This window comes from Balaenoptera acutorostrata, chromosome 3 (genome assembly GCF_949987535.1).
Source record: "Balaenoptera acutorostrata chromosome 3, mBalAcu1.1, whole genome shotgun sequence".
NCBI classification, from domain to species: domain Eukaryota; kingdom Metazoa; phylum Chordata; class Mammalia; order Artiodactyla; family Balaenopteridae; genus Balaenoptera; species Balaenoptera acutorostrata.
In genome coordinates, this window is record NC_080066.1 from 34,230,217 (window position 1) to 34,252,375 (window position 22,159).

Sequence of the window (22,159 nt, forward strand, 5' to 3'; positions counted from 1 at the left end):
TGCCAGGGCGGGCACCCAGCCATCGGGGATGTGGTGAGCAGAGCCTGGGAAGCAGGAGAGATGGGGAGGCCTCGAGTCTGGGAGAAACGGAATGAGACCTCGGAGGCCTTGAATACCACGCCCGGGAGTTTGGACTCCATCACTGATGACTTGTGGGAGAAGAGGGACTTGAGGAAGCAGAGTCCTGGAGAAAGTTCAGGGTGGCAGGGGTGCGGGGGGCGCAGTGGAGGAGTGAGACGGTCCAGCTGGAGGTGCTGTGCCTGTGTGGACTGTCGTCACAGAAGCAGAAGAGCGGGGCGGGGTGGAGGGCTGTTACCGAGAAGGGAAGGCAGGCTGGTGTCTGGACGGCTGTGTAAGGAAGGAGTCCAGGGGGGACACCAGCCCCCGTGTGGAGCCTGGCACTGGGGAGGCACTCACTAGATCCTGGTCTATAGAATGAGTGGATTAATTAATCAAAGAACGCGTGAGGCTTTGCGCCTGTGGGATGGGCAGTTTCCTGTAAATCTGCAGGGCCTGAGCTGGTTTGAGTGGGAAGGGCTATGGGATGAACGACCCTGAGCCCGCAGCAGAACAGCACAACTGTGGCAGCACATCCCTAAGTATGTCCCCAGCCCAAGTCCTGCTGTGGTCCTGTGGGCCCTGTGCATACGTTAGCCAGGGCACCTTTCCTAGGACCCACGAGGCTACTGCCAGCTCTCCAATCAGTGCTGTGAGGGCACCGAGGGCCACCCTGCCACAGAGAACCGTGATGAGAAAAGGCCCTCTGAGCTCACACATTCATCAGGAGGGAGGATGGGAAACGAGTCCTGTGTTGAGTGAGGAAGTGCTTTCAGGAGGTTGGTAATGAAGTTCCCCTTGATCATGGTTAGTGTGGGAATGTCTTATCATCTTTGAGTTGTCCCTGTTTTAAGAGGGACCGGATAGCATGGAAAACATATTGTAATACAATTAGTGAAACGGTACCCGGTCTTCTTTACTGGTCTGTAACCTTCCTTTCTTTAAAACCTGGCTGAAAACCCACCTCCACCCAGGCCTTCCGTGATTAGCCCCCTTCTCCCCACGTGATTCGCTCGTGGGCGCCCAGCACTCTGCCTGTGCGGAGCTGGCCCTGGGGAGGCAGGAGGAAGAGCCTGAAACGAAACGCAAGTCTTCCCCCGTCTCCTTATCTTTAATGAGCTTGTTGTATAATTGGTGGAACTGGGAAAACCTCACAGAAGCCGTGTCTAGCAGTGCAGCCAACGCAGGCCTAGGGGCAGAGACAGCTGTCAGGGACTGAGCCTGCGGGAGGACAGGCAGAGAGCACGGGTGACACACACAGTGGGTGTCTACTAAGGACTCGTTGGATTCAACTGAAGATTCACTGAAGGGTCAAAAGAGGCAAACAGCAGTTTGCGATGGTATGGGGGCGGGCAGGTCCAGGCCCCACCCAGCAGGCTTCCACTGACACGCTCTTTTCTCTGAAAGCCTGTGGCCTATTTCCTGAATCCTTAAGCTTTATAGGTGCCCCAAAGGAACAAATTAACGAGAGCACAGAGAGCAAGTTAACACCAAGACTGATTTTTATTCCAAGAAGCTGCTCTCTTGCTGGGAATCATCCGTTGAAAGCAAGAGACACAGAGGGGTGGGATTGGGGCTGCGTAGAGGAGAGTGAGGGTCAGACCCTGTGGGGAAAAAGAGGCAGGAGTGGTGGGTCGAGGGAGCCCTGGGGGAGAGAAGGAAGACCGGGGGCTCCCCCTGAGGGCCTTCGATCCAGTGATGCACTGCCCTGGTGGGAGAGAGCGGTGCACTCCGGGAGAGGTGGCCCGGGGCAGGGCGCGTGGAGCTGGGGCGTCTCCCCAGGACAAATGCATTTTCTTCCCTTGCAGTTCTTCGGTGGTGCATGTGCCTGGCGTGAATGATATCCAGTCCTCCTCCTCGACGAGCCAGAACATGTCCCAAATCTCCCGGCAGCTAAACCAGAGTCAGGTGGCGTGGACGGGGAGTCGGCCGCCCTTTCCCGGACAGGTATGGGTGTCGGTGAGGGCATTGCCCCCAGGTGCCCGGAGGGTGCAGAGCAGCTGGGCTGTGCTTACTTTGCATCCCAGCTCTGAGAAGGGGCAGCGCTCTGAGCTGCAGCTGACCACCCCAGACACAGCCGGGCTCCCAGGAGCACTGGCCACCCTAAGGGTACTTTGAGGAACTGGGTCCCCAGCAATGGTACCGAGTCTGGTTTCAGCAGCCTTTTCTCCCGGCAGTCTCGGGGAAGTCCTGGGGAACCTGGGGGAGGGGCGGGCGCACAGAGGCCCTCCATCAGGAGCGAGCCCCCCCCACTCTGGACCTGCATTTCCCTGGCCCAGGAGCGCGTGAGAACATCAACGCTGGGACACACGTGGCTCTCTGTAGCCACTGTGAGAACGGCCGTCCTCTGGGCTGAGGGGTCCTTGCCAAGGTCCCATAAGCAGAAGGCAGAGGACCTAGATCATTGTAGCCCTGGGGGTGAATTTCAACCAGACCTGCCCCAGAGATCCGGGCCCGAGTGCTGTGGTTCTTGGGCCGGCACACAGTGGGCCGATCCCAGGTCTTGTGCCCAGCAGGCCCAGGAGGGCCTTTGGAGCCGCTGTCAGCCCAGGGAGGGACTGTCACTGCGGGTGGCAGTGACCAGCCCAGGCCGTGGGGCGGGGAGACCTGCAGCTGATGCTCTCCATCTCTGTGCTTCGTCCTGATTGTAGCCAATCCCCTCTCAGTCCAGCAAGACTCAGTCTTCTCCCTTTGGGATTGGAACGAGCCACACCTACCCGGCCGACCCCTCCTCCTACAGTCCTCTCTCCAGCCCAGCCACCTCCTCGCCCAGCGGGAACGCCTACTCCAGTCTTGCCAACAGGACTCCAGGGTTCGGTAGGTGGGGAAGGAGGGAAGGAATGCCTGGGAGTGTCAGCAAAGTTGCTTTCTGAACATTCTGAGTTTGGGGGTCTGAGCCCCAAGCTTCCAGAATCCTGGTACCAGGTCTGGAGATTTCCAAGCGCCTCTTCTCTCTGGCTATCTTTCTGGAGACCAGTCGTGTCCCTAAGAGACTGGCTGCCCAGACCTCGGCTTTGTGGATTGACTTTATCATTTTCAAGGCTCTGGGACTCTACTCCCTTGCGCTGATGTCATCTGAATGCTATTTTAACCCTTTATGGCCCTTGGCAAGGACTTTTAGGTCACCCAAGTCAAAAACCCTACAGTCCTATTTCAAAAAACTAGAGAAGTATAGGTTATAGGGATGACCAATTGTGTAAATAAATGGTGTAAATAATAAACATTGTAAAGTTCACTTTTTAATATTAAAAGAGGGATCCTATCCCACGTAAGAACACCTTGCCTAGCTTTGTTTGCACAACCTCAGGCCATAAAGGGTTAAGTAACCACTCCCTGTGGTGCACTTCCCAGGAGCCCTTACCACTGCTCACCCTGCAGGTATTTAATGGACCCCCTCAGCATGTCTGCCAGGGTCAGGGTTCCATGTCACATGGCAGGGGCTCAGAAGGGACCGTGGGGCTGGCAAGAAGCCTGAGCTGGTGCCCATCTTCCCGTGTCCCCGGAGAGAGACAGCCAATAGTGTGCTCGGGGGAGGGAACATGAAGCAGAGCCCAAACATCTGAATTTCCATTTGAGTTGCAAGCTTCCCCTTAAGCCGTGTCAGCCTTAGGAAGGAGCTGTGCCTTGTTCCTAGCCCATACCTGGAGTTGGCAGCTATTCTCACGCCCTCTCCGTCCCCACCACTAATAGCAGCACTTCTGGCCCCCTCATCCCGAGGTCTCGAGAGTCTCGGGGCCCAGCATTTCCCGACTCCTTATCTGTCTCCTTATCCCCCTTGGACTCAGCCGTCCCCTCAGCGTGAATCCCATTTCCTTGTAGCAGGTTCTCACATTCAGCTTTAAATATTCTTGCCAGATTATTTGGTGAGTTTAGAAGCACAGCGCCCTATTTCAGGAAGGAGAAGCCCTGAGGCAATTGCTTTCAAGTCAGCCAGGCCCTCAACGTAGACCCACCCTGAGGTTGGAAGTCTGGCTCCCAGGAGCACTCTCGCCTCCCTCACCTGGATATGCAGAGACCTCCCACCCTCCCCCACCCCCAGTCTCCTCCTGAAGGCTGGCCTTGGCACACGTGGCATGCAGGCACCTAGTCCTTCCTGGAAGCACAGGGCCCACCTGGCACTGACCTACTCACCAGGCCCTCCTGAGTGCCAGGCCCTCCTGAATGCCAGGCCTCCTGAGTGCCAGGCCCTCCTGAGTGCCAGGCCCTCCTGAGTGCCAGGCCCTGGGCTGAGCCCTGGAAACAGAGGGAAGGAGACTCGGTTCCGACCAGCAGTGCAGACACGGAGGCAGGGGAGACCGATGGGAACAGGGAGACGGCAGGCCAGTGCTGGAGGTGCAGTGGCCAAGGTCTACTGAAGGCAGGAGGGTCAGGAGAGGCTCAGAGGAGACCTGGCACTCACCCCGTAAGGCCTAGAAGCACCTCAGTGTGGCTCTAGCAAGAAAGGAGGGGAAGCCACCCCCTGCCCCAACGACTAGGGCCTTTAGCTCTGTGAATCTGTCTGGTCTCCACTTAGCAAATGCTAGGCCCTGAAGTGCAAATGGAGTTGGAACACAGAAAGGACAAAGCGTGGGGCTGAGGCCACCGTACAACCTGAAGACCAAGAACAGGATCACACAAACGGGGGTCGAGGCTCAGCAACCATTTTTACAGCTGCCGTCCAGCTATCTCACACTCGGATGATAACAATAATAATTATGACAGTAGCTAACTCTTACCAGATGCTTACTACGTGCCCAGCACTTTACACATTTGAGTTCACTTAAAGCTCATGGTAGCCCTATGAGGGAGAAACTATGATTATTCCCATTGCACAGATAAGTAAACTGAGGGACAGTGAGGTCAGATAACTTACCCAAGGCCTCACGGCTGGTCAGTGGTAGCATCATGCCTGTGGAGCCAGGTAGTGCCATCTGAGTCTGTGCTCCCATCACTACCCTATCCTGGCCGTTCTCTCTAATCCATCGTTCAGGGTATCTTAGAGTTACGCGGGAATTGGATGCGTTCTAATTTATATTAATGAGAAAGGGGCTGGAACCCTTTCAATGAGTGCATGGAAGAGACTGTAAAATAGAGAAAGTAAGGACTGAGAAGTTTCTTGGGGCCTTACCATCAATACCTCGTTTGTTAACCTCACACAAGCAGTTTGAGTGGGAAAGGACACAGTTGGCGTGTGTTTGGAAGCCAGCTCAGGTGGAGCGATGAGGAGGACCTTCAGCGGGGTGGGCGCCGGAGTCATCTGTGATGCAAGGCTCCTGGAGGACAGCTCCCAGTGTGGGCGGGGGAGGCCCAGGCAGAGGGGTCAGAGTTCACAGCAGGGTGGAGAGCCATGGTGTGGAGGTGGCCTGGAGAGTGCACGGACCATGGGATCTGTGGAGTGTGGGTAAAACAAGCAGCTCCTGCTCCAGAGGGCTTCAAGGGCATGGAGTCCTGGGGGAGGAGAGGGGGCAAGCTTCGGTTATGGTCAGAGAAGAGGGGGACGTGATTAGGGAAAGGGTCTGAGAGGTGTGTTATTAACGACGATGGCTGCTCCAGAGCACGGAGGGGAGGGATGCAGGGAAGAGCAGATGGGAGTGGGTGAGTGGGGAGGGAACAGAGCAATCTCGGTAAAAGGTCAGTTTCATTAATTATTATTATTATCATTATTTTTAAAGCCTGATTTCCTTTTTTTTAAATTAATTAATTAATTAATTTATTTTTGCCTGTGTTGGGTCTTCGTTTCTGTGCGAGGGCTTTCTCTAGCTGTGGCAAGTGGGGACCACTCTTCATCGCGGTGCGCAGGCCTCTCACTATCGCGGCCTCTCTTGTTGCGGAGCACAGCCTCCAGACACGCAGGCTCAGTAGTTGTGGCTCATGGGCCTAGTTGCTCCGCGGCATGTGGGATCTTCCCAGACCAGGGCTCGAACCCGTGTCCCCTGCATTAGCAGGCAGATTCTCAACCACTGCACCACCAGGGAAGCCCACATTAATTATTAAATAAATATGAAACCATTAAAACAGCTGGTGGTGTTTGCATTTGCAGTGAACATACCCTGGCCCGGTAGGTGCAGATCTGAGCGGCTTCCCCGCGCCTCCGCGAGGGCGTGGGTGGGACAGCTGTACCTCGGGGCCTGTTGGTTGGGCCTGAGGGTTACAATCAAGGCAGCCTGGAGAAGACCACACCCCATGAAGCCTTACCTTGTTGAAGGTGTATCCACCACAGGACACACAACCTACTGGGGGTAAACAAACTTGCCAGAGGCTGTGGGCTGCAGCAGGTCTGCAGAAGCAGCCTGGCAGCTGGCAGAGACACTGGCTAGAGGGCGCAGGTGGACCAGAGCCAGTGGACCCACCCACCAGGTGGCTGAGGTTTCAGGGAGAGCGCCGGCAGGGTGGAGCTGGCCTGCAGCCCTCTGGGTGATTGAGGATGCTTGCTGAAGCATGAGTGCCCCTGGGCCTCCTGCACGCTGCTGGTAGACACACGCCAGGCAGAAAAGCCACCCGAACCAGAAGACAAGCCACTTCCTCTGTGCCCGGCCTGTGTCTCCAGCTCCCTCTATTGACAAAGCCTAACATTGCACCAGCTAGCAAAGGAGAAATGTTTACAGGGTCCAGTTCCCACTTCACGAAGCAGGGCAAAGAAGGGTGGATTTAGAGGTTGGAGGCATTCAAATGGTAACTGCCAAAGATTTATACAATGTGAATCCCTGAAGTGGTTAGTTCTCTGTTTCAACTACCCTCAGGCGTCTGCTTGTTGATATTACCATGTTTCTAGGAGAAATGCAGGGAGCCAGGCAGACAAGTTGCTCGATGAAAGTGGTTCAGAGGTGCTGTGGCAGGCCAGGCTTTCATTCCCTGACTTGGCTCGAGGGCTGCATATATGCCTTTTCAGGGCTGGGGCTAACTTACATTATTGTCTTACCACCTTGCTTCCTGATGTAATAAGTTGGCAGACACGAGCGTGTCCATTGCTTCTCATTTTTTCCCCATATGCCTTTCAGTTTAGGAAGAGGTAGCTAAAGTATCTCATTCCCGCATAACACAAGTCACAGCTGGCCTAGCAGATTTACCTTGGAGAGGAAGATTGAAAGAATATGTCATTCCAGAAATGTCGGAAGATTCTTTCAGGGAGAAATAGGATGAATAATTAGGGATAGGGAAGCAGGGTAGGATAAGCACTATGAGAGAGGGGATTTCAATAACCCGAAATGTTTGCAGACACCCTGTCCCTCTTACTCCCCAGCTCCCGCCCCCAAAACTCAGCCCTGGGAATTCTTCAAATTCTGTAATTTGAGGGAATTATAGACCATCCCACCCTTACTAGTTAGTGATGAAAAGACAAGATCTTAACCAGAAATCGTGCGAAACACGTGATCCTTGTTGTGAGGTGCAGCTCTTGGCCGAGAACCACAGGGAGGACTTTACCTGGAAGGCGCTCATAAGAGGATAAGCTGCCCCTTTGGTGCTCTTTGCTGGCTTTATCCAGCAGGGCTTCTGAGCTGCGGTGCTGTGGACACCTGGCCCCAGGTGATTCTTTGTTTGTTCATGGAGGGTGTTTAGCAGCACCCCGGGCCTCTGTCCTCTGTTTATGACAATGGGAAATGTCTCTAGACATTGACAGTTGTCCCTCCAGGGTGAGGGGGCAAAATCACCCCTGCTTGAGAGCCACTGAACTAAACCCAACTACTTAGGACCTCTGAGCTGGACTTCAAGTGAACCTTGACTCTTAGGGCAATTTCCAAATCAGATGAATCTTACCGAAAATGTTAGTTAGCAAAAGTGAAATTATAACGTTGAGTGCCAGTGAATTTTTGTTTTAAGGAAGTTGTCATCCGCTTCCCTCTACAACCTAGAAATCTACAAGCTCCTCAAGATTCTGACTTTTGGTTTGAAAGCCCACCCAGTTGGCCCAGATGGTAGCAGCCTAAAAATATATTCTATTTGGACCCCTGGGCTGGCAGGTGGCTCAGGCATCCAGCCAGGACTATAGCAGCCTAGGCCTTGCTCAGGAAGCCCACAGAACACAAGAAACAGAGCATGGCTAGAACCTAGCTCATGGTTTGCAGCCATATACATGGCTTTGGGAGCAATAAGGCAACACAAGGATGTTGGTTAACACTGGGGCTTTTTCCAGAAAGAAACTTGTGGGTGCATCTCGAGGGCAGGCCACGAACATGCCCTGTTCACCATCTGTCTGCAGGCAGGTCAGTCAGGGCCAGGGTTTCGGCTAAGACTCCACACGGCTCTGTCATCCGGGAGAGGTCATGTCGTAGTTATTACTCATTATTTCATCAGAGAGGTCACTAATGCAGCTCAGGAAAAATTTCAGTAGCAGAGACTGAATGGAGGGCTTTCCCCTTTAACTCTCCCACCACATGGCCGGGGAACTCATCCTGCAGATCGTCTTTGGATGTAATTTTCTCCAGGAAGATGCAGATTAAGTTAGGTCTTGCTCCTTTGTCCCTCCACACTGCCCATGCTTCCCCTATAAGCACTCTTAACAATTCCAATTGCCTAAGTACTCATCTTTCTTTCTCAATGGGTTGGGCCATTGCAATCCATTGTATCCGCAACACACTGCTCAGTGTCAGGTACATAGTCAGGGTTCACTGTGAAAGCTGTATTTATCAAATGAATGCACGTGGGCTTCAGTGTCAGAAAGATTAGGTTCAAACCCTGCCTCTGGCATTTATAAGCTAAATGAGTTGGGCATATTTCTTCACATCGTTGAGCCTCGGTTTCTTCATCTGAAAAATGTGGAAGATGGACCCATCTCTTAGAGTCAGAATGAAGAAGAAATGAAATGAAATAATGTCTAGAAAGTACCCAGCATGATGCCTAGCACATAGTCAGTACTCCAAAAATACTAAGTCCTTTCCCTCCTTCCTTAACTACTTTATGCTGTTTCTAAAGCAATCCAGTTAATTGATTTTTTTCTGTTGCACACATTTAAGAAGAGCGCTTCCCTCCCCAGAAGTTTAAGAATTTTTATTCTGAAATCTTGTCCCTGCAATTAATAGAATCACCCCCAGATACAAATGGAGAGCTAATCTTCCTCTAATCTTCACCACCCCCCCTCCACCCTGCCCTGTCTCTGGCTGTCACCGAGGAAGACTGATGAGAGAATGTGTTTTTGTTTCATTATGTCAGCGATGTCCAGGAAACCTCAAAGGGGAATAGAAGTAAAAGTGTACAGAATGTTCATGTTTCTGCCTTCTTCTCCCCTCTTTCCCTTCCTTTTTCCATTCCTTTATTCTTGCCTTCTGCAGATACTTATTGAAGCCTCCTTTATTCCAGGCAGTATACTCAGTAAGGCCCGGGACAGACGTAGATAAGATCTCTGGCCTTAAGTTACTCACGATCTGGGGATGAGTCAGTGTAGCGTGATGGGCACCATCCCGGGAGACAATGCAAGTGCTGCAGACGAGGGAAGAAGACAGAACGACTGAGGGAATCCGTCGTGCAGGGTCACATTCAGTCGGGACTTTGAGCATGAGTAGATTCCTGCAGGCACAGAGCAGGGGAAGGATGCCCACGACGGAGAGACCACAGGTGCAACAGCACAGAGACGGAGCGGTGTGCAGTGTTTGGGGCGGGGAGTAAGTCTACAACGGCATGTGACTAGGGTGAGAGGGGCTGGGGGCACAAAGAAGGGGGAGATGGGGTTTGAAAAATAGCAACCATATGCCTCAAGTGTGCCCACTCTGAGGAACGTGGACGGTGGGGGACTGTGTTTTTTTGTTTTGTTTTGGCCCTGCCGCGTGGCTTGTGGGATCTTAGTTTCCTGACCAGGGATTGAACCCGGGGCCACGGCAGTGAAAGCACCAGGTCCTGACCACTGGGCCACCAGGGAACTCCCATGGGGTGGGGGGGTGCGGCGAGGGGAGACTGTGTTAGTTTCTAAGCAGCGGATGCCGTTGTAGGAAGACCACCCCGGTAGCTGCGTGGGTCTGGGGGAGATTGGGTGCTGGCCCAGCTCGGAGCACTGGTGGCGGCTGTGAGAATGGATGGAGGGAAGGAGACTGGGCGGAGGGGTGTTAGGGGATTGGGGATGCAGCAGAACCCAGTGAGTGACTGGGCGTGAGGGGTGGGTGAGAGCAAGGAGTTGACAGGCGTGGTGTCCCTGTCTGGGCTGTCCGAGGAGGTGGGACGATTGTTTTAGGCGTGAGGGGTCCAAGGTGTCTGTCATACTGTTTAGACACGTCTCCTAAGGTGGATAGATGGACCCGAAGCTTAGGAGAGAAACTGCGCTGTAAACACCACCAGAGATGTGAGCTGTGAGTCTGCCACTCCCAGGTCCTCTTTTCACGCCCCTCAGCACAGCCAAACATCAGTCCACAAGTCCTGGTGCCTCTTTCTCCAGAATACCTCAGATCCATCCACTTCTCTCCACCTCACGTCTGGTGCTACTGTCATCTCCTGCAAGGATTACTCCTGCAGCCTCATGCTACCTGGGCTTCTTCCCCCTCACCTTGTCCCCTCGTCCACTTCCCAAACATGAAGGTCTGTGTGTGACGCACCTCAGCTTAAGAGCCTTCAGCAGTTCTCTGCTGCCCTCAAAATCCGTCACCCTCATGGTGTGGGACCTGACCCCTGGTGTGCCCTCCAGCCGGGTCACACTTCTCCGGGCCCTTTGGCATCCAGAACCTCCTGCAGGTCCCTGGGTGGAATGGACCCTCTTCACTGCCAGGTCTTGTACAGACTGATCCTTGTGTCTGGAATGTTTTTTAACCCCACCTCCAAGCCTTACGCCTGGTTAACTACTAACTATTCCCCTTCTGCTCTCAAGTGAAGTCTCTGAAAAGCATTTTCTACTTGCCATAACTAGGTTAGGTATCCCTCCTAAGAGGTTTTTATTCCAGCTCTGCTCAACCTTCTTATAGCAGCTTACAACTGGATGGACATAGCTGCTTACTCCTCTCCCCCGACCATGCTGTAAGCTCCTCGAGATAGGAACTGTCTTGTTTCCCAGTGTATGTACAATACTCGTCTGGAGCCTGGGTCAGAGTAGGAGCTCAGGAAATATCTGCACAATGAATCAATGAATCAGTTAGTTCATGGGGATAGAAGAGGTTGCCCCCATCTTGTCTGCTGATCAAAGGGAAGGCCTAACTCAGACCTCTGCATTCAGCCCATGTTAAGGGGCGGAGACATATGTAAGAACCAGGGGGCACCTGACAAGGAGTGGCGTAGGAGGTGGTGGAACCAAAATAAGATGTAGTCGGAGAAGTCAACCAAACAATTTCGAGAAGATGGTGGTCATAAGTGTTGATACCCAAGAGAGCTTAACAATGAGAATTGAATTTGAATTTCTGTTGGGTTGGGCTCGGATATACAGACTTGGCTGCAGAGTGATTGCAGAGTGTGGAGGAGGGAGGGAGAGGTGAGAAGATGCTGTGTGTATGGACAGCAAAGGGAAGGAGAGGTAGACATGGAGCTTGAGGAGCATGTATTCGTCTGCTAGGGCCGCCATCACAAAATACCACGGGCTGGGTGACTTGCACAACAGAAACTTATTTTCTCACCGTTCTGGAGGCTGGAAGTCTGAGATCAAGGTGTCAGCAGGGTTGGTTTCTTCTGAGGCCTCTCTCTTTGTCTTGTAGATGGCCACCTTCTCCCTGGGTCTTCACATGGTCTTCCCTCTGTGCCTGTGTCCGGATTTCTTCTTCTTATAAGAACACCGGCCATATTGGATCAGGGTCCACCCATATGAGCGCATCTCACCTTAATTGTCTCTTTTTTAAAAATATTTATTTATTTATTTTCCTGCGTCGAGTCTTAGTTGCGGCATGTGGGATCTTAGTTCCGGCACGCAGGCTTCTCTCTAGCTGTGGTGCACGGGCTCAGTAGTTGCGTTGTGGCACACGGGCTCTCTAGTTGTGGCATGCGGGCTTAGTTGCCCCGTGGCATGTGGGATCTTAGTTCCCCAACTAGGGATTGAACCCACGTTCCCTGCATTGGAAGGTGGATGCTTAACCACCGGACCACCAGGGAAGTCCCCTTAACTGCCTCTTTAAAGGCCCCTTCTCTGAATACAGTCACAGTCTGAGATACTGACGGCTGGACCTTCCACATATGAATTTGGGAGACACACTTCGGGCCACGTAGGAAGGCAGAATGGAGAGAATTAATTCATGACGGGCATGACTCCAGCGGGGAATCACTGTGGCAGGAGGGTCCTGGAGGAAGCCGGAGGGCTCCTGAGAGGCAGTCGTCTCTGAATATGCGAGGACAGTCCTCATGCTGTGCCCCAGCCTTGCTTTCAGCACAGGTGGCTGTGTCCATCCGTCCTCCCTCCGGGTAACAGGTGGCCCAGCTTGTGCTTAGCCTCCTGGGCCTCCAGGATGTCGGCCGAGTGTCTGTCCGGTGGGGCTTCCCTCACTGCGCCAGCTGGGGCTGCTGTGCATTTAATCTTGCCACACCAGGCCTGTTCTAGATTGTCCCATTCCGAAACTGGGCCAGGGGACGTGATTCTATGAAAGAGTTCCTCCTGGCCCAGGGAGTCTCATGAGAGAGTCTTAGGTAAAGGCATTTCAGCAAAGCCAGACGCATTTTTTTTAAACAACAGAATCCTACATACACGATAGATTTAAACCCCTCTTGTGCTGAAATAGGGAATTGTATCCTTCCCTGATTTTCTAAACCCCTTTATCAACTGTGATCGTGCAAAGCTTGAAAGGCACCAGTGGTGAAGCATTCGAGGGAGTGTATGTCTTATTAAAGCCGTTTATGTCTCAGGCAGTAGGTGAGATGTATGTGTGAGAGAGGGAGGGCTTGATTCTTCCCCCTGCACACTGTCTAGCCTTCCCCCAGATTAACCCAGTGCCCACGCAGCAGGTGGTGAGTAGGGTCACCTGTTGGAAGAACAAGTGGAGCCACGATGGGGCCTGTCCTGCCACCCAGAGCTTGACAGTGAGCCCATTGCCTCCAAAACGTTATTGCATGGTTTGGAACAAGAAAAAGTTCCTGTGGTTTTTTTTTATACACCTTAGGATAAACTACCCCCCTCGGGTTGAATCTTTAAATGTTTTAGATAAAATTCTGCTCATTTTTCTCAGTTTCTGTTTTTCCATTGGGTATTTCTTGTAAAGTGTAGACAGAAGCAAGGTTGCTCTCACTTACAAATTATAATTTGCTGATTCGCACAAAGAGACCTGTCTTCTTGTCTAAGCTGCACCCAAATGCCTTTCCTCCCAAACCAGTGGTGCTGAGAAACCCTCAGCTAAAGAGATGGGCAGAAAGGGCCGTGGCTCTTGGCGCCCGTGGAAGGACCTTGGGGAACGCCACACGTGGCTTCAGCCCAGTTGCCCAAAAGGCAGCGAGGCTGCCGGAGGTCAGGGCTTGCTGAGTGAGGCTCTTCCTCTGTCAGGGCCAGGTTCCTTTAAAGATCAGCCTGTGAGCCGAGGGGCATCCAGAGTGGCAGGGACCGCCTCTCCCTTCTCGCGCATGTCCAGGAGAGGGCTGCTCTCAGCCACAGACAGGCCCCACGGAAGCAAGCCTCCAGCAGTGATCACAGAGGGCCGAGGGCTCTGAGGCTTAAGGCCCTGGTCACCCGGCAGGTGCACGCGGGGAGAGCCACCCTGTCTGCCCAGTCCCTGCGCCATTCGGCAGAGAGCCCCCTTTCCTGTTTCACCCATCCAGCTCTCGGGTGCGCAGCCAACTTCTTACCTATCAGCCAGCATGAGCGAGAGGGGGACGGCGAACACAGTCAGCCAGCCCTGGATGGAACGCGCCTTTCAGAAATGTGGGACCCTCTGGGCTGCAGTGGTTCTTAGGTCTCCCAGAGCCGCGGGATGGCTTTTAAAGGAAGTGTCCTGTGCGTCGGATCTTTCAGCTGAAAGTGGACAAGGTAGCGGGCAGTTCCAAGGGCGGCCCTCGGAAGTCTGGTCGCAGTGGCAAAGCCAGCACCACGGACAGCAGAGCGGGGAGCAGCACCCCCACCAGCAGCCCGGTCAGACTGAAGTGTTCCAGGTAAATCAGCGAGCACCGCCTTCTCGTAGGTCTGCTTCCTCTCCCCCTCGGTCTCTGCCTCCCTGCCACAGCGAGACTGTGAGTGCTGGCCCCTCCCAGGGAAGGTAGTAGCCCCGACTCGAGGGGGGACCAGGAGTAGGAGGCTCGGCTCCTCTCGTGAGCTCCGCGCAGGTATTGCTGGTTGAGGCTGCCTGGGCGCCTTGCCACTCTTGAGTTTTTTGAGCCATTCCTGGTCCATCCCTCGCGCCTGGGGCAGCCCTGACCTAAGTGTGCAGCGGCAGTGGACACCGCCGGCAGCCCCGCGGCGCAGGACCCAGCCCCTTGGGGGTGTTCGGAGCCCCACTTTTCCGCCAGAAAAGTTCTCACTGGGGAAAGGCTCCGGTTGGGGGCATGAACCGGCTGAAGCTCCATCCACCCCACCAGGTCTTCATGAGGGAGAAACACCTCCTAACAAGAGCCCCATGTGCCTTCTGCCATGTCCCAGAGCCTGCCCCGCAGAGCGAGGATGGGGGAGGAAGCACCTGGTGGTAGGGCTCTGAGACCCGCAGACTGTGATCCCCCTTCTCAAGGGAGAGCCTTCCGTTTACCCCACCCTCATCCCAAGCACCTTTCCCACCAGGTCGAGCAGCATCTTCAGAGACAAAGGTCTAGAACCCAGATGTCACTCCAGGTCCCCAAAGGGGCAGAATCCTTTTACATATGCAGAGAGGTACCCTGACCTATAATGATCAGCCCCTCCTTCCTCCTTCCTCCATCCATAAGGCTCAGCCCCGGCCCATCCTTACGCCTCACAATTGCCATGTAAGGCAGAATTCCCAAACCTGGTTCTTCATGGTCACAATGCTAAAAAGAATTCTTGGTCAAAGAAGTTTGTGAAACATGATTAAACAGAGTTATTCGGTTTCTTGACTGCAGGACTTATCAGAGCCTTTATTATACTAACGAGGACTGAGGATTTTTAGGAGGTAGGCAAAGTATACCTTGTTTCCCAAACTCATTTGTCCACAGAATTCTTTCCTCCCAGAGTATCTCATGGGCCAAGAATTGGACACAACACACTTTGGGAAATTTGCCATAAGGGATTGAAATATAGCTCCTCGGATTTTCTGGATGGCTAGTCTGAGGCCCAGAGAACTTGAAGGACTTGTTAAAGGTGAAGTCTATCCAGGCAGGGATTTGGCCTTGCCCTAGATATACACAGTGAAGACAGGCCACTCAGCTGTTCACGCACGCAGCCCTCCTTTTGCCCCTCCCCGTGTTGCAGTGCTGTTGCATTTTGATCGTCGGTTGTATGTACCTTGCTTGGCACCAAGCTGGGTTCTCCCCACCAGTGGGCCTCTCGTCCGCCCTGTGTCCTGGCTCCGTTTTAAATAGAGAAAGGTGGTGTCCTGAAGTTGTGTTTGTGTGCTGGAATGACAGCTTCCCGGCATCTCAGACATTTGAGGACCGTCTCAGAGCATCCCTCAGGTGGCCGGTGGCGTGCTCCTGGGCCGCCCCCTTAGAGAGATGACCGTGAGGGTGGCTGGCCGGCTGGGCTCCCGGGACGTGCCGGTGCCCAGGAGGGTGAGCCGACTCCGCTGCGCTGTCTTGTCTTCTCTCCTGCAGGACATGCTGCCCATGCCAGGGGATCCAACCCAGGGGACCGGCAACTATAACATCGAAGACTTTGCCGACCTGGGCATGTTCCCGCCGTTTTCTGAGTAGCTGTGGAAAGAGCGAGGCTTCCACCAGGCAGTGCCCCCCATGCTGTGACATCGACGCCCACGTGCACGGGGCCCCCCTGCGCCCTGCTTGCCCTGCCGCGGGAACCCCCAGCAGAAGACATCTCGCCCCCCGTGTTCCCCTCACTGCCATGGTGTTGCTCAGCTTCTAACCCACAGCTGCAGCTGCGCGGCCACCGACCAGGAGCCCGGTAGACGTCGGGGGCTGGTTGTATTTATTGTATTTTACCTGTCTGTGCTTGGGAGGCGAGCCCATTGGGTTCTTAAAATCTGGTTGTGAATAATCTCATATTAGACAATTCTCATCTGTAAAAAGTTCAGTTACAGCTTGGAGAGCCCAAGCCGCACCCTCAGGCCTGCCCAGGAAGCTGGAATCTGGTTTCTTCTGGCCTTTAACTCCTGTGTCCGGGTGGAGCTTAGGGGGTGTTGGGGAAAGAGGTGAGCAGGGTGCACAGGCTTTGTTCTCGGAGCCGGAGAGGAGGAGCCTGGGGACACCGGGGGGGGGACGCCGGCTCCTCTGGGCCCTGTCTCAGCCACGTCTGTCTGTGCGTCCGTCGTGCCGTGAGACGTGTGTACTTGGTGCAGTGTGATGTGAATCCTTGTCCTGATGGATGTGTTGTGCCCCGTGTCTGTCGTGTGCGGCCACAGTGAGGGTCTAGGATCCAGGGTGTGTGGCGAGAGTGACATCCCGGATGTGCAGCCCCGTCCAAGCTGAGCAGGACCCCCCTGTGGCCGGAGGAGGCAGGGCCCAGGGTCTGGGTGCCGGGCGGACAGGCTGAACTGAGCAGACGGGCACTTGACAGCGTCACCCTGGCCGGGAGCTGCTCACTTTGATGGATCAGTTGTTTGGTCCAAGCCCCCCACATGCAGATTCAGAGCCCACAAGAGTGCCCACCCTTTCCTCTCTGTGTCTGAAGAGCAGCCTCTCCTGGTTCCGCCAGGGTTTCTCGTCCTTGCCCTGTTGGCGAGAGCCGGGCTTTGTCCCCGCCCGACGGCTGCAGGGGGCACCCGTTGAGCTCACAGAGACCCTGGCCCCCATGGGAGTGTGAGGGGGAGGGCAGGGCGCCCAGGCCTCCCGGTCCTTCTGTGCCACAGGGTGCTTTCCTGGGACCAACCTCTGGAGATGACTGAGGGGTGAGCCCTGTGCGTGGAGGTGGGAGCTCTGAGACGTTCCCCACCAGGCCGCCCGAGCCTTCTCTCCCCAGCCGGCTGGGAACAGTGGCTTCTTGGGGGGCGGAGGCGGGGGGGGGGGCGGATTGCGGGACTCCGGCTCCGGTTTTGGTTCCAGCTCTGGTTCTGCCGCATACTCGCCAGGGCCTTGAATTCCTCAGGTGGTCTCAAGACAGAGTAAGAGCTGACTTCTGGAAGCTTCTACCTGGCTGACCTCTGAGCTCCTGGTCCCTGGCTTGCTGTGTTTCCCTCAGATTTGAGGAGATCAGTTTAAAAATCCATCCCTCCATTTTTACTTACCTCTGCACCTCGCATGCCCTTGACGCTAAGGAAAGAAACTCTCGCGTTCTCTTCCTTTCCTAATGGTCACCCTCCTGTCCTGCATCAGCATCCCATCAGCTCACCGACTCCTAAAGGGGAGAAACACTGCCCGTGCCTGGCTGCCTCGGGGCAGGTGGAGGAGCCCATGCACGGGGAAAGCCTTCCCTTCCGGCCCACCCCTGTCAGGCACCTGGCTGGGAAACGGCCCTTGTATCCCTCCTTCCGTAATTCTGATGGGCCAGGCAGAATGGAGTTGCTTCTGGGCTGCCTGAGCGGGGAGTGAGCCTGGCCTGCAGGAAGGAGCCAGGGGACGGGGTTTGCTCTCATCCTCTGAAAGTTCTGCATTAAAACCCCAGCCCTGGCTGGCATCCAGAGGGGGTGTGTGCTCAGTCCTGCCTGGAGAGCTCCAGCGATGAAAGTCCACCACTGTCCAGGAGAATACCTTTGTCCGGTAGCTTTGTGTGATCCCAGTTTCTAGGCTCTAAATTAACACTGACTTTACAGTTTCTAGAGTGGCTCTTAATCCTTTTGTATATAGTGGTGATTGGACGTGGGGGTTTAGACGCACATGATATCCTTTTACCCTTAGGAGCCTTTTGGCTTCTGGGAGAATGGCAAGTGGCTGAAACTCCACACACCCTGTCAGTACCAGACCCAGAAGGGGCTCCCGGGCGTGCCCTGCCCCTGGGGCCACCTCTGCCCACCCCTACCGCCAGCCCTGAGCTTGCCCCAGGCGGTGGGCTTAATTATTTCCCAGAAAGGCACAAAAATAGCTTTTGGATCAAAGAATGGTTTCTCAGTGAAATGAAAATGGACTTTTTGTGGTGTTTAGTCTCTGAGTTTGGAAGTTTGACGGGGGATGGGGGTACGTTTGTCTTTCCTTCTGGTTTCGGAGGGCACTTGGGGATTTTCTGAGGGGCACACACTGGTCGGCACGCCGACTAGGCCCAGCCCATCTGGGCTGTGCTGGGTGCCAAGGGGATGCATAAGGACAGAGGAGGACAGCCTTGCCCCCAGGGACCTTTCATCTACTTCACCCACTTACACAGCATCTAGGGTGAGGACCACTCAGTTCTTGGTCCTAGAAGGCGAGGATTCATGGGCGACTGAAAGCCAGACATAAAGGGGGAGCATCGTGACTAAATAGGCCCAACGTCCCCCTTCCAGCTTTGTCCCCGGAGCCCGCGGCGGGTGTCTGACTGCATTCTGACCCGCAGCTCGAGTTCTCTGTTCTCCCTGTTCCCCATTCCACTCTTTGGTTGTGATTCTTAGAAACCACCATGTGGCCACGAAGGAACAGAGAAGACCGAGAGGATCCCACATCCGAGGGATTCTCTCCCCAAGGAATTTTAAGACAAACTGGAGTGAGAATTAAAGCCCTAGAGGGTCTAATTACCCCAGTTTGCAGAAGAACCTCCCTCGCCAGTCCCGCCCAGCCAGGAGGCCAGGATGCCCACAGCCCCTGCGTCGGCGTGGCCTTCGGCCCTGATCCCTCTCCTACTGGAGACGGAGGCAAAGCTGGGTTGGGAAGGCGAGCGGCACCTGGGACTTTGGCTCTGGGACTCTCTTCCTCACTCACACCTCACCTCACAGCTACTAGGCCTTCGGCTGGCTTTCCTTAGGCTGAGCAAGCAGAAGGCTTTCCACGCAGAAGGGCCGGGCAGTGGCTGCCTGAACTATTGGTGAGGACACAGACGCCGCCACGCTGAGGCTCGGCTGGACTTGGTTAGGGAACTGCAACAGTGGCTGCGGAGGTTCTAGAACACCCTGCCTCTGTGTTGCTCCCCACTAGCTTTGTTCTTAGTTTTGGTTTCAGGGAGCAATAGCGCATCACAAACAGCCACATTCTTCTCTGCTTCCCGGTTTATCAAATTCAACCCTTCTGTTGTTTCCTGAATACCTGTTGCAACGAGTAGGATTCTGGTAGCTGATGGAACTGACATCGGGGAGCGTGGATCTCCTGTGCCAATAAAGAGACCGTGTTTCCCCAGACGAGCCACCCTAGACACTATCAGTGCTGCGGCCGGGCTTGGCCGAGAGATGAGTCAGGCCCTGGGGAAATGAGCGCGTTCCCTTCCGGCCACATCAGTACCTGGGCCAGCAGATGAGCAGTGAGCCTCTCCCCGCTGGGCCCACCTGCTCCCTAACAGTTACGACCTGTCATATTAGCAAGACCAAGCCGGTCACCTAACAGCTCTAGCCAGTAACAAGTCAGGATGGAAATGCTCCTTGTTCTACTCTAAAGTATGGGTTTGGTCATGAGGTCGCTGTGTCCTGACTTGCCAGGACAGCCCAACTTGTCCGTTCCAACCCTTCCCCCCATGCCAGATCCTCATCTTGGATATGAAGGGAACTGGCTGTCCTCCTTTTCCTCGGCTGCCTGGCGTCTGGGGCAACTTGAAGCGACATCACACCACGATGCAGGCACATTTTCACATGTAGGTGTGGCTGGGTCTTGGGGCCAGAGCCTATGGGCCAATGACTGTGGAGGTGGGAAAAGGGAGGTCTCACAGGAACAGGGCAGCTTGCTTCCGGTAACAATCTCATTTTCCTTCAAAAGCGAGAGAGTTCATAGATGAGCTTCAGTGGACAATTTAAGCACTTAATCGTTTCTCTTTTAACCTTTCTTCTTATGAATGTGAACTGTGCTGTGGATAAATCATCATTTGTATTTCTTGAATGTTCTCTATGACTAACAGTTATTAAGTCAGTTGTGTATATGTGTAACTAATGTAACTGCCTTTTAAAATTTCATTACAATAAAAATGGCTTTGCTCTGAACGCTGAATAGCCCAGGCCAAGTTTGTAATTGAACAATTCGTAGAACCTGCCCTTGGAGTTTGGGAGATTATCTCGTATTACGCGGCCTAAGGGCTGTGTTGTGTTGTAGCCAGGAAAGGGTGTAGAATACACATATGCTAAAGAGTGACTCTGTCAGGGGGTCTAGCTATGTAAAATTAAAAAAGAAACTAATAGTTCTTGGCTTTGTATGTTAGGCAAGGCCCTCTAGAAGGCTCTTTGCAAATGCAATTTTTATTATCATTATAAACCCCTGCTCTGTGGATATGATTCCTGGTTTATGGATTAAGAAACTGGGACTCAGAGAAGTTAAGTGACTTATCTAAGAACACACAGGAAGGAAATGACAGAACCAAGATTTGATCTTAGGTCTCATTACAAAACCCTGTATATACTGTCCTCTTCAAACACTCTACAGTAATTATTTCTTTTTAAAATTCTCCCAAAATTAAATTAGTATTTTAATATGCTCAAACTTCTAGTAAATGCTTACAGAATCTAACCTTCTCTGTTGAAAGAAGACCATTTGGATTCTAGCAAAACGGCAGACTAAAATCACTTGGAAACTCTTTTCCATCAAACATTTAGCATTGTTATTTTTTACAGCTTTATTGAGCTACTACTGACATAAAAGAAACTACACATATTTAATTGCACACGGGAGGTGGGAATTCCCTGGCCGTCCAGTGGTTAGGACTTGGTGCTTTCACTGCCATAGGCCCAGGTTCAATCCCTGGTCGGGGAACTAAGATCTAGCAAGCAACACGGCGCAGCCAAACAAAACAAAAGCAAGTACTACAGGGAAAGTAAGTGCGGAACAGGAAATGAAGGTGACGATGTCCATCCGATTCCAAGTTTTGAGAAGTGGTGCACACACCCCATCAGCAAGTGATTGTGGTTATTTAAGAAGAAAATATTTTTTTAAATAAAATAAATGTAGACAGGAGAAAATTTTGCGTCCTTGAGTTAGGCATAGATTTCTTGGATACTAGAACAAACGCATGACCTGTAAAAGAATAAAATGACAAATTGGACTTTAAAAATTCAAAGGTCACAAACGTGTATTTAAATGACAAAACTCATGAAATTGTTCACTTAGGATGGGTTCTTTAAATTATGTTTTGCGTAAATTATGTCTAAATTAAGTGGATGTAAAAATCATTGCAGGAGAGTTTTCTGTGGAATTTGACAAAGTGATCCCCAATTTCCTATGGAAGAAGAAAAAAAAAAGAATAGCCAATACATTTTAATATGATATTTTAGAAAAAAGAAGAGAAAGAACGAAGAAGAAGAGAAGGAGAAAGATGGAACATTCAAACTACGAGGCGCCTGGAAACGTCATAATTAAAAGTGTGGACTGGCATAGAGATAGAAAACTAGATCCATAGAATACCGCAAAGAACCTAGAAGTACACACATTCAGAAAAGAGAATATTTGGTACACGTGCCACTGAAGCGAGCCGGAGAGTGTTATTTGCAAGCGTCAGCATTACAAATCATGGCGACCAGACAGACTTCCAATAAATGGTGCTGGGGAAAAGCACATAGGAAAAGAAGTAATTATACACTTATCTTACACAATATACGAAAGATAAATTCCACACAGATGAAAACATCTGAGTGTTAAAAAGCAATATATGTAAAATATTTAGAAAAAAATCTAGGAAAATATATTTATGAAATCAAGTCAGGGAAGGAGTTTTTAAACCAGGCACAGAGACCACAAACCAGGGGAAAAACTGTTATGTTTAAGCTCACTAAAAAATAATCAGCTTAAAGAAATGGAAAAGACAACCAATAAAGTGGTAGAAATATTTGCAATTTATATACCCAAAAAAGTGGTATTCACTTTGTTGAGAAAGAATATTCAGAATATAAGGATTCATAAAAATCAATAAAAGGGACTTCCCTGGTGGTCCAGTGGTTAAGACTCTGCACTCCCAATGCAGGGGGCGTGGGTTCAATCCCTGGTTAGGGAACTAAGATCCCACATGCTGCAACTAAGAGCCCACGTGCCACAACTAAAAGATCCTGCATGCCGCAACTAAGATTTATTTGGTGCAGCCAAATAAATAAATAAATATATTTTTTTAATCAATAAGAAAAATATCAGTACAACTCAGTAGATGAACAGCCAAAGAGTT

The 22,159-nt window shown here is 52.5% G+C and overlaps 1 protein-coding gene across 6 annotated transcripts in view; it reads left to right on the forward strand.

Moving 5' to 3' along the window:
• The window catches only part of ARNT2 (aryl hydrocarbon receptor nuclear translocator 2), a 209,022-nt gene extending 189,025 nt beyond the window's left edge, over window positions 1-19,997 (forward strand). For 3 of the 6 annotated variants that reach the window (XM_057543553.1, XM_057543557.1, XM_057543559.1), the window contains 4 exons: window positions 1,866-2,004; window positions 2,709-2,874; window positions 13,868-14,004; window positions 15,610-19,997. In XM_057543553.1, coding sequence (XP_057399536.1) covers window positions 1,866-2,004; window positions 2,709-2,874; window positions 13,868-14,004; window positions 15,610-15,708 — 541 coding nt within the window. In that variant the 3' untranslated portion in view covers window positions 15,709-19,997. Of the gene's footprint in view, window positions 1-1,865; window positions 2,005-2,708; window positions 2,875-13,867; window positions 14,030-15,609 lie in introns of all 6 variants that reach the window. The other 3 variants (XM_057543556.1, XM_057543554.1, XM_057543558.1) reach the window with 3 other exon arrangements.
• Window positions 19,998-22,159: the final 2,162 nt, after the last annotated feature.